The sequence below is a fragment of the Poecile atricapillus genome, chromosome 11, assembly GCF_030490865.1.
Source record: "Poecile atricapillus isolate bPoeAtr1 chromosome 11, bPoeAtr1.hap1, whole genome shotgun sequence".
Taxonomy (NCBI): Eukaryota; Metazoa; Chordata; class Aves; order Passeriformes; family Paridae; genus Poecile; species Poecile atricapillus.
This window is the reverse complement of record NC_081259.1, coordinates 14,652,724-14,665,085: the sequence shown is the minus strand read 5'-3', so window position 1 is coordinate 14,665,085 and position 12,362 is coordinate 14,652,724. Positions and strand designations below refer to the sequence as shown.

Here is a 12,362-nt window from a genome sequence, read left to right as displayed (position 1 = left end):
GCCCCTTGGCAAAAGACTTTGGATTCAAGGTCAGGGTTTTAATCTTACTTGCATAATAAGTTATTTCCCTCTTGTGTTAGGAGGTCCCTGGTGGCTTTAAAGCCTGTTGTATTGCATAACTTTCAGATTCCTTGGTGGTGACTGTAAAAACAGAATGAGAACAAAAAATGTTATTTGAAAATGGAGTTATTTGAATGACAAACCTAATAGCTTTCCTTGATTTACAAAATCCACAGTGAAAACTTTCTTTACAAAGGAGAGTACTGTTCCTGTCAGGTATAGGGAAAATGGATTTCAAAACGTGAGTTACTCTACACATGATTTTTATACTGTAGAACTGTGTTTAGTGTTCACTAAAAGGATGATATTGGAAATTCATGTCAGGCTGTTAAATAACACTTGTATTTTCACAGTTTGTACAGTCAGTGGAAACATTTTGGGGTATTTCTATTTACTGTACTGGACTTTATATAAAAGCTGTAATTTTAGCAGACTTCCATAAAACAATAAGAGAGGAATGGACATCTGTGACTGAGATAAGCTCACATCGATAACATGGTGGAATGAAATTGGATGGCTGCCAAGGCAAAGAGTTTTGACAGCAATAGCAGTCCTGTGCAGCAGCCCAGTGTGTTTGTATCATTTACCAGCAAGTGGAAAAGTTGTCTGCCTGCTTCCAAGCAGGTGACAAGGAACTGATTAGGGTTTTTTAGCAAAATCCAAAATAGAATTTGGATATCATAAAATTTACTATACCTAGTCTTTGAAGAGGGTATTCACATTTTCAGCTTTTGAGACTCAGTTTAGTTAGGCATTAGGAACCAGGACTGCATGACAAGTTCAGGCAGAGCGAGGTTTGAGGTACAATTAGAAGCCTGGTTTAAAAAATTTCAGTGCTCCCCTGTTTAACTCAGTGCAGTAAGAAGAGTTCTTGCATGATTGAAATGTGTTAATTACCGTCAGTCACTGGAGTGAGTCTAAAAGAAAGCTGATGGTTCTCTGGGTTGTCCACGGGCAGAGGCAGGGAGCTCTCCCCAGCTTTGAAGAGCTGAGTTCCCTGGAGCACAGGCTTGGTTTGTTATTTTTCACCTAGCTAAAGTGCATGGAGCACACCACACACTAAAAACAAACAGGAAAGAGGAGATAGTGAAAAAATATTAAAGCATTTAGACATTATAGAGAGGCACATACGGAAAAGTTATAAGGGCATGCAGAAAGATAACATGCTTTAAGGGAGAAAATACATCTTGAAAGGAAATATTATTCATGGACTAGGTTTTAGTACTTCTTAAATGTTGCATTTCCAATTCTCTGTTTTGATAATGGGGAAGACAGAACCACAGTTTCTCATTGATGTGCTGAGTGTAGGATGTTTACTGCTGCCACCTGCACTTTCTCTTCGTGTAGGCTTTGGTGGTGGAGCAGCAAACCTCAGTGTCCACTTGTGTGAACACAATCTGTACTTTGTGTCTGGGGTCATAGGAGCAGAAAGAAAAACCCGTAGAATTATCACCAGAATAATGAAATAACTAAAGCATTCTTATATAAATAGTGCAAGTTAAAGAAGTATGTAATTAAGAAAGGGCTTCCCTAAAGCATTTCTTGTGTATTTGGAAGAGGAGTGAGAGGAAAAATTTGCTCTAAGGAAATAATCCAAAAATCATCAACTTCTCACATGGCTGTAGCTCTGGGTCTTTATTCTGCTGCCAGCAGCTGACGTGCAAGTCTGCTGTGCTGCTCTGTACCCTGTATAGGGTCAGTTTGCATTTCTAGGCCTTTGAGCAATGGAAAGGAAGAGTGCATCATTTAATGTCAAACCAGAATTTCCTTTCTGAAAGTGTTTCTTTGGCCCCCTCTCACAGATGCTTTGACCAGGCAAACGTAGGTCACTCTGTTGACAGGTCTGCAGTTAACTTTTAAAAGGAAATTCTGTTATTTCCTTAACCAGTAGCCACGTGTTGTGATGCATTTCTGTGGCTTGTTCTAGTCAGTTCCGGTTCCTAGAGGTGCAGAATGTGTAATTGCTGGACCTTCAGGTTCAAGAAGGTATTATTTTCTCAAGTTGTGAGGCTTTATATTTATTGGCATGAGTGTTTGCTTTTCTTAGTATCTGGAATGAAACCCAGCTCAAGTACTTAGCTGCTTTCATTTTTCTCTCACAGAACGAAAATGCGATGGCTTTTACTCCAAGCCCACTGTGGTTATAAAAGCTTATTGTGGGTTGGTGTGTGTACAGAAGGAAGATAGAGAAGGATTGGATCCCTTTCTAAGGATAAATTTTCTAGAAAGATCTAAGAGCAGCAGTGATAATCAAAGAATTCGTCTTGGTCGCACTTGGGGGATTTAAAGCCATATGAGAAAGATGTTTATTTTCCTTCTGAATAAAATTCTGGACAGGATCTAATACCAATAATGATCAAATGAGATATTTCCTCACAGAATGAGTAGCTAGCTGGGGTGGCTGAAGCCTCAGGTTGACTTTTTGCTGTCACACCTCTCATCTGGGTTTTAATTCCCATGACATGCTCGAGGTCTCACTTATTATTACCAAATTAATATCAATTTTTATTATGCTACTGCAAGCATGCTTTGAGTGGGATTATCAGAAATAACCCCCTAACACAATACTATAATTGCAAACCACCTAAGCTTTCTTATCCTTACTACTGAACATTTCAACCCTTCCTGAGCTGGGCTCACTGAAGGAAGGGAAGTGAGAACACTGCTGCTGTTTAGTCAGGTACCACTGAATTATTGCCCCATCAGTGAGGGCTAGAAACAACCAAACCTCCTGTATCGTTTGTAAGGCATCGCAGCAGTTACGAGGTTACTTGCATTGAATTTCTGCTGGTTTACCTGCCAACTGCATGGTTGCATTATTCAATCAAATCTTAAAGAGGAAGCTGAGAACTGCTTGAGGTCAGAGGTGTTACTGAAAAAGAGGATTGAAGTATTTGGGTTTGAATCTTGGAATCCTATCTCAGTGTTGAAAGTCACATAAATGAGCTTATGCAGCACTTGCTGAGAGATCAGTAAAAGCAAAGATACTAAGTTACTGTACTGGGCATATTGCAGCTATGCTGAACTGGGGTATCAGCGGTGATCTCTGAGGATGGAAAATTTCATTTAAGGTAGTCCACCTCCCATAAATTAAACCCATTCCCGAAAGACAGTTTATTTAGTGACCTTATTCATTAATTCTACCGTCTCAGAAAAATGTAAATATCTTTTTCCCCAATATGATATAGAAATGAGATTGTTTGTGGTATAATGTGTATAATCAATTTTCTTCAGGAAAAATACTTTGTAGACATTGTTGGTTACATTGTTGGTTACTGTGTGAATTCTAGCAGTTGAATGCTTCAGGACAAATATGCTCACAATAATTTTAATACTCTTATGTATGTGTGATACATGGGAAGCAGTGCATATCCACAAATCATGGTGTGGTTACCAAAGTTACCACGAAAGGCAGTTGGTTTCCTTGCTTTAGTTACTGAAAATGCCAGTCTGTGAGATGCAGTGACAGCCTGTCCTGATGAACTGCCTGCAGTGTGCTGGAGAAGGGAACAATGTGCTGGAGTGTGGCACAGTCAGAGCTGGAGAAGGGAACAATGTGCTGGAGTGTGACACAGTCATAGCTGGAGAAGGGAACAATGTGCTGGAGTGTGACACAGAGCTGGAGAAGGGAACAATGTGCTGGAGTGTGGCACAGAGCTGGAGAAGGGAACAATGTGCTGGAGTGTGACACAGAGCTGGAGAAGGGAACAATGTGCTGGAGTGTGACACAGTCAGAGCTGGATAAGGGAACAATGTGCTGGAGTGTGACACAGTCAGAGCTGGAGAAGGGAACAATGTGCTGGAGTGTGACACAGTCAGAGCTGGAGAAGGGAACAATGTGCTGGAGTGTGGCACAATCAGAGCTGGAGAAGGGAACAATGTGCTGGAGTGTGACACAGAGCTGGAGAAGGGAACAATGTGCTGGAGTGTGGCACAGTCAGAGCTGGAGAAGGGAACAATGTGCTGGAGTGTGGCACAGAGCTGGAGAAGGGAACAATGTGCTGGAGTGTGGCACAGTCAGAGCTGGAGAGGGGAACAATGTGCTGGAGTGTGACACAGTCAGAGCTGGAGAAGGGAACAATGTGCTGGAGTGTGACACAGTCAGAGCTGGAGAAGGGAACAATGTGCTGGAGTGTGACACAGAGCTGGATAAGGGAACAATGTGCTGGAGTGTGGCACAGTCAGAGCTGGAGAAGGGAACAATGTGCTGGAGTGTGGTACAGTCAGAGCTGGAGAAGGGAACAATGTGCTGGAGTGTGACACAGAGCTGGAGAAGGGAACAATGTGCTGGAGTGTGGCACAGTCAGAGCTGGAGAAGGGAACAATGTGCTGGAGTGTGGCACAGTCAGAGCTGGAGAAGGGAACAATGTGCTGGAGTGTGACACAGTCAGAGCTGGATAAGGGAACAATGTGCTGGAGTGTGACACAGAGCTGGAGAAGGGAACAATGTGCTGGAGTGTGGCACAGAGCTGGAGAAGGGAACAATGTGCTGGAGTGTGACACAGTCAGAGCTGGATAAGGGAACAATGTGCTGGAGTGTGGCACAGTCAGAGCTGGAGAAGGGAACAATGTGCTGGAGTGTGGCACAGAGCTGGAGAAGGGAACAACATGCCTGGAGTGTAGCACAGTCAGAGCTCCTGGCCCCACTTTGCAGTGTGTGATGCTTTCTCAGAAGGGCTGCCTGAGCTCTTGTGACCAAACATTTCCCAGAGGTACCTGCTGTAAGGCCAGTTTCTAGATCAGTGAGCAGACATGCACACATTTTGTAATACACAACAGTCAAAGGGCTCCCTCCTTTCACTCATGTTTAGGTGATTTTCTCCAGACTGATTTAGAGCCAGTGAAAAGTGAGCATGTGGAATGCAGAGCAGCACAGGCTGTGGTGCAGTGGCAGAGGCAATACACAGTGGCTTTTGATGGGAATCAACCTGACTGGTGAGAGCTCTCCTTCTTGAGCAGATGGAAACCTGCTCCCAGTTCCAGTATATCAGTCATTTTTGTTAAAAATTATTCCTGTTGAAGAAATCTAAAATACTGTGAGGTGTAAACTCACCAAAAGTTACAAACAGTATAAGACAGTTTATTTTGTGACTTAAGGGGGAAAAAATTTATGCTGGAATCTTTTTAAAGTACACCTTGTTAACTGTGTGCCTAATAATATATAAAGCATGAAAGAAAATTAAAAGCAGTAGGAGGGCTGGAAAGTAAATGATTGACTTGGATAATTGTAGGCCATTGTTCATAGTTTTGAATTATGGAGGAAATGCCATGGATTAAAAATGCTGGTCTGAAATTATTTTAAGAATATTATCTAGGAGTGGTTAAAAAAAAAGTACATTAAAAAATATATGCCCATAGCAATCATGTTAACAGAAATTTGCAGAATTAGGACCAGTTTTTTTCTGATTTAACATTTTGTGTCTCCAAGAACTTTTCCATCTTCTTTTTTTTTTTTCTTAATTACATTTTAAATATTGGAGTAATATTTCAACGGCTTCATTGCTGACAGGAATAGCTAATAATAGTCCCTTTCAATTCTTCAGAAAAAGAATCAAGGCAGCTCTGAACTAAATACTTGAACTGTGAGTAGATGGGTAGTGTCCTTTAAAATCTGTCTATGAATTACAGTAATGTAGTGCCGCAAAACAGATAATTTGCTATGACCTCAAGTATTAGGTTAAATATTGGTTTGCTTATCCACAGCAATAGATTTAACTAAGTTAGAATGTATGTAATTGTTTCAGTTATAGAGGATTTTGCCTACTAAAAAGCAGTTCTGTTAAAACCATGATGAGTAGAAGGGCTTAAATTCAAGCTAAAGAGCTTTGATAGAGATCTAAGGGGACTCGGCTCCTTTAGAACTAATTTTCTAGCTGAAATCAAAGAACTGCACTTTTGGAGCCACATTGCAATGGAAATGAGTAACAGCAACGCCAAAGCACAAATGAGTATAATTCAAAAGACTTTTGCGGTGGTAAATAATGTGAAATATTTTTTTGGGAAATAAAGCTGTAAATCAAATTTGTAACCTGTCTTCTGTCTTCTCTTCCACTTTCATCTTGCACATAAAACCTCTGTTTCTGCCGATAGATCAGTGCTAAGTTCAGCTTGAGTAGGTGCTAGCTCTGGGCTGGTTGCTGTGCTGATAGGGCACAACCACAGCCAGCAACACTTCAGAGAATGGAGTGTAGGCAGCTGCTGAATTCCCAAGTGAGGATAACAGCAGGAACCTGGAGAATGCCTAGCCCTGGGCACCCAGAAATGCAGCAGGACCAGGCTCACTGAGGACAGGGCTTTCCTTAGCATTTTAGAGGACTTGAGTGTTCATTCCAGGACTCCTGGTAAAGGAAGCCTCTGAAGATTTTGAAAAAAAGCTTCAAACTTGACTAAATGCTGCACAAAATTAAAATAAAGGTCTAGGTGTTGTTTTTACTCTCTCTGAGGATCTGTGATGATATTCTGTTGTCTTTCATTAGTGTGGTTGTTGTGACTCGGAGTACAGAGAACAAAACTATCTCCCTCTGCTTGTGGAATTATTTCGGTGAATTGACGAGAGAAAATCTTGCAGGAAAAAAAAATCAGTAATTTCTTTGTAGGTTTTTTTCTCCTTATCCCTGGTGAAAGTGGTGGCTGAAGGTTGTTACCTTTCCAAAACATTACATTATTTCTTCAGCAACAGTGAAAGGTTGTGAATTGAAAATGTGAGAAATCAGAAGTTTCTTTGGGTTCATTCATTCTAAGGAAACTTTCCAGCAGTTGTACAACAAGTCTTCCTTGTTGTCATAAATGAGTGGTTTTGGTAATGTTCACCCTTGCAGTTTTACATTTACAAGAGAAGTACTTTGATACTAGGAGATAAGATAAATGAAATGCTGAAAAGCTCATGGAAATACATTCTTTATTCTGCCTGACATCAGAAGAGAGAGAAAAGAAGTTATGCTTCAGCTGGAAGTGAGCCAGGGAACCTCCATTTAGAGGCAGTGGGAGAAATGTGAGAGGAAATGATGGAAAAAAGGATAAAATGAATAAGGTATGTTGGAGAGAGGATGTGTAAAGAGCACTTTAGAGAAAAGGTGGAGGCCCAGGAAATCTGTAATCTTACCTGTGTATTTTAAAGACACTGTATATCCTTAGTTCAAAGAGGGTTTATATTAAATATAAATAATCAGCCCACCAGCTCTGAAAGTGCTTCAGTCTTGAAGACCACTTGAGGTTCAAAGCATTGTTCTTAGCATAAAGTCTGTGAGGCAGCGATAATGCATTGATTTGCCAAGGCACACGTTTGCTTATGGCTAAAATTAGAAAAAGCTACCACAACCAAATTCCTTTTTGACACTGCAAATGTGCTAAGGGGGACCAGTTCCTACAATTCACAGCTGACATATTCTCAGCCTGAGAGAAATTGTTAAAAGTTGCAACAGTAAGAATGCTACATCATCATCACCATCATGTTTGCTACAACCCTTACCTTAATAGCATAAATACCTTAATACCTTAATAGCATAAAATGTCATTTTCCTACTTGTCTGGGCAAATGTATTTTTTTGAAATTAAGAATATATTTAGGTTGGCCTAAGTTTAAAGGGGCCCATGATTTTTGTTATCAGAGTGTTAAGGAGATTTGTCTGAGCAATCAAAGAGGTGTATGTGTTTAGAAGAATTATGCCCAAAGAAAGGAGATTATCAGATCTGCACTGTACAGTTGTTATGCCTCTGCTTGAGATGAACACAAGAGATCAGAGATGTCTGCTGGCTGTGGTCTGACATGAATTACGTAACGCTTTTCTACATATATTTTTCTATTAGCAGTAATTTACCTTTAGATGGTAACTCCATCTAATTCTTGGTGGAATTTTTCCTCTGTTTTTGTCCCAGCTGACTGCAAATATTGTTGAATTTTTGCTTTCCTCTTATTCTCTCTTGCTCTTCAGCCTAGGGAGCAACAGAAGAACTAATGCTGTGTACTCTCACTCTCATTTAGGTCTGACTAAGTAGGCACAAGGCTTAGGGGTTCTCTTTTTTTCCTCTCTTGTATAGTTATGGGAATCTTTTCTTTCCCTCCCTTAATACCAAAAACCATAATACTACTCTCTGCTGTAACTACCAAAAGCTTCCCTCAGCAATGACTGTCATGGTCACAGAGCAGATTAACAGGGATAAACAGTTCAAGAGTGCTGGTTGCTTATCTGCCAGGACAAATCAGCACTCTCGTTCACACATCTTGAGCCTGGAAGATTGATTAAAGCCCCACATGGCCATCAGGCTGGAATAGGAGGTAAATGACTTCCAGGGTTCCCAGCTATCAAGAGTCCTGGGAGAATATAAGACTTGGGAAGAAAACAAACCCAAAGAGAGGTCCCTTTGATCTGGTGGCTGACATCTGTAACATTTCTGTTTCTAGGAAAGAAGTCTGTCAATTTATAATCTCTGATTTTCACTGCCATTCAAGTCTGTTTTGCATCTATATTAAAAACATAAATGTATTTTATGTACAGAAAGAAAATGATTTTTGTTTAATGGTGTCACCCAAAAGAGCTGTATTGACTCATTGCTCTGAACTGGAAGAAATGTTTTTTGGCCAACTGACTCGTCAGACTGCAGTGTTAGGATCAAGGCCGTCTGAGATTCCTAATTCATCAAGCTAGACTACATCTTGTTCATATTTATTGCAAGTCATGTAAATACTTAACTGTTCCTTTGCTTATGGATTCAGTAGCTCTTTTCTCTCTTTTTCTTTGTTTTTAGAAGCAGAAACAGAAATCCTATTGGTCCAGGAAAGTATGGGTATGGAAAGGTGCCATACATTTTACCTTTACAAACCGATACCGGTCAGCAGCCTCAGAAGCTGCGGAGGCAGCGGCAGTCGTCGAGGAGCCACCTATTCCACCAGAGCTCCTACAGCCAGGCAGCTGCTCCTTCACTGCAGCACGGCAATCTTTACCAAGAGCCCAGTGGGCCTCAGGCAGGACACCAAGTCCTGGGGCCCTCGGTTTATCAGTCACCTTCGTTCCCCGTGGCTCAGAGTCTGTTCCAGGGCAGTGACTCCGGCCCTCAGGCCCTGCAGGGACAGCCCCAGCCCCAGAGGGCTGCAGCCATCGTGTGCATCGGTGCCTACAAGCAATATAAACTCTGCAACACAAATGTAAGTCTGCTTTTCCTGTGTTTCATGTCTTGGACAGCTATTGGTTTTCCCTAGTATGCAAAATGTTCACCTAATCATCAAGTTAAGGTCAATTTTTTTGAAGATTAATTTAATGATTATTTTTGTGAACTTATTTTAGAGCGTCTTGGGGAATACTAAAAGTAGATCCATAGTATTAGAGTTACCTAATACCGTACCTTCAAGGGCTTTAAGCAGTCACTTTATTTACCAATATGTGCAGTTCTAATTTGATGAAACCTCAAAACATGAAGGACTTTGAGATAAGGATAGTAATTGAGAGGCAGTGGGACAAACATGGGCTGAACAATGTCAGAGAATGCAATAATGGTGGAAAATTTTAGTTGTAATTGTGGTGAAGGGGCAAGGGAATGAATTTAGCATGTTTTCCACTTTCATTTGGTGGTGTGATGTTATTTTGATTTTTGTGTGATAAATGTGGATTTTAATGCTAATTCTTAAGTATGTGATTCCCAGTGGTGAGGAGTGGAGTGTATTGGGTTTTGGTAGGGAGGAGGGCTGGGGGGACTGCAGGTGTGGCTTCTGTGAGAAGCTGCCAGAAGCTTTTCCCATGTCCAGCAGGGAAGTGGACACAGCTGGCTCCAGGATGGACCTGCTGCTGCCTGAGGCTGTGTTTTCTATTCCCTGTTCAGCTGTGGAGGGGAGCAATAGTGTGCCTTCAGTGGTCACCTGGCACCCAGTCAGGGTCAAACCACCACACTCACTCATAAGCTTAATGTTTTTCCACGAAATAAACTGAAAAATGGAGTTTGGGTAGTTTTCATGTTATGAAGGTTGCCTACTTCTAAGTCTCATAAGATGAGGTTATCCTTTTGTAAGTGCTGGTCATGTTCTGAACAGCATTTAGAGACAGCCCCCAGTAGCCTGGATCACTCCAGTGTTTTTAGTGGTGCTCTGTGCGTTTTGTGACAGATGCTACTTTTACCAGCACTCAGTTCTATGTGCTTTGATTTTAGCTTCCTAATTTATTGGAGTGAAAATCTGTTCTGTGTTAATTTTTAAATACAACTGAATCTGTTATTATTTGGTTCAAAAATGTTTGGCTGGGTGTACCGTGCTCCGGGCAGCCTCCCATTGTGTGTGGGAGGCAAATGAGGTTTTGTTCTTTGTCCCCATTAGTGGTTTTTCATCTTGCTAAAATTTCCAGTTTCTGCCTGTGCCCTTTTAGTATTTCCCAAAGTATGTCTTCCTAATATGTTTTCCTTATTTGTCCTGCTAATCTAACTTAATGTTGCAAACATTTAGAAGCCTGTATTTGCGTACTAGAAGCAGAATGTTCAGGAGAGCTCTGGATAAGCTGACATTTTTTAGGCCATATTTTTTTGGATGGGTGAACATCTGATACATCTGCCTCTTAGAAATCCCATTTTGTTTAATGGAACAAGTGTAGTGGAAATGTGATAAGGGAACACAGGATAACAAAAACCCGACCTAAACAAATCAGATGAGTTCCTTTTTGCTTCTTAGTTATTACTCTCACTTTATTTATGAATAAAGTCCATTGACTGAAACTAGAGCAGTTGATTGAAAAGACTTAATGTCAAGAAACCTTTAGTGTATTTGTCTGGAATGGAAAACATGAAGGGCTAATTTAAGCTTCTGAGAATAGTCTCTGGGACAAATTGCTCTTTCAAAAAATACTTTCTGTTTTTTGAAGGAAATGGGAAATGACCTTAGTGCACGGGCATTAATTTGGAAAGTTTTCTGAGCTAAATTTGCTCACTGTGTCCAAGCTATACATAAATGTCCCAGTCTTTATTTCATCCCTCACACATCAGGGCACAAAGTTGGACAGTATTCTGCCTGACTTAATGTGACAAAATTGTTTCCAGGAAAAGAGTTCTTTTCAGAGGGCAAGGGGTAAGAGATGAGGAAGTCAGAAATGAGGTGGAAGAAAGAAGCAATCTGAGATTGCCAGGGTATGGAGAAGGAAGGTTTGTGGAGGACATTTGTTGAGAATGACAAGTGGGCTGGAGAGTAGAGGGTAGTGAGGCTTGTGAACTGCACATACAGGTCAGCTTGGTGAGTGCTTTGGCCATTGGCAGATTTCTTTTGATGGACAGGAACAGGAGTGAAAATATTCTCATCTTAGTTTTAGAATCTGTTGTTTAAACACAAGAATTCAACAGATTAAGAGAAAACACAGATGAGCACGCTACTGCTGCCTCTTTGCCATTGTTGCTTGTATAAATAGAGTTGTAAAGAAATCTGTAGTACAGGAGACTTAATAGCAAAGAGAAATTGTAGCTGAAGTAGCTTCTCCTAGGCATAGTACTCTACATAGTGATATTCTTTATTTAGTAATGTTTCTGTTACCCTTGGAGAGGCTGTAATTGCTGTTCAGGGTTATTCTTCTTCCTAAAACGTGGTAATTAACGTAATTATTTAAAAGAAGTTGCTAAGAACAGTTTTAGTATAAGGCCAGGATTAGAGCAAAACAAGGCTGATAGTGTTTCACTTTGTTTGCTTGTTCTTCCTGATTAAATGCTTCTGCACTCAGGCTTTAATTTAATTTATCAGCAGCGACATGTACCAATGGTCTTGCCAGCAAGCAGAGAACAGTATCTTTTTATTTCTTTTTTTTTCTTCAGTTCTTCCTGGAGCATACCAAAACTGAAAATCTCATGTAATGGAAGTATTCTGTTAACCCTTATCCTGGTGTTTGACCACTCCCTCTACAGTTTCTCCTAAGGGCAATTAATTAATAACAAATTAAGTTAATCTACCTTGGTCCATTAGGTCATTTCCTCATTATTGTACATTTATTGTTTTTTCATTGATAGCTGAACTCATTTCACATGACTGATGGATTCATGAAAGGTTGACTCGTGAGGTTTGCTTAGGGAGAACCTCGGAATTGCCTTTATTTGTTCAAGTGTTCCTGCAGGTCGTTAAACCTATTTTCTTATTATATAAGTGGCTTCCCCTGTTCAGCACCTTGCATACAAGCTCACCTCAGAGCACACAGCTGCCTGTCACCCTCTTTGGGAGGAAACAGGCAGTAAACATCTCTCCTTCCTGCACACACAGCTCTGGCTGTTCTGAAACCATTAGCTACCTGCAATACAATAGCATTCTGCCAATGGAGTCTGTATTCCTTCAGAAATAGGGAAGTGGTAAA

General features: G+C 40.7%; 1 protein-coding gene across 2 annotated transcripts in view; it reads left to right on the top strand.

Moving 5' to 3' along the window:
• THSD4 (thrombospondin type 1 domain containing 4) overlaps positions 1 to 12,362 on the top strand; it is a 238,897-nt gene that overhangs the window by 38,825 nt on the left and 187,710 nt on the right. For both annotated transcript variants that reach the window (XM_058846880.1, XM_058846881.1), the window contains exon 5: positions 8,806 to 9,202. In XM_058846880.1, the coding sequence (XP_058702863.1) occupies positions 8,806 to 9,202 (397 nt within the window). The remainder of the gene's footprint in view (positions 1 to 8,805; positions 9,203 to 12,362) is intronic.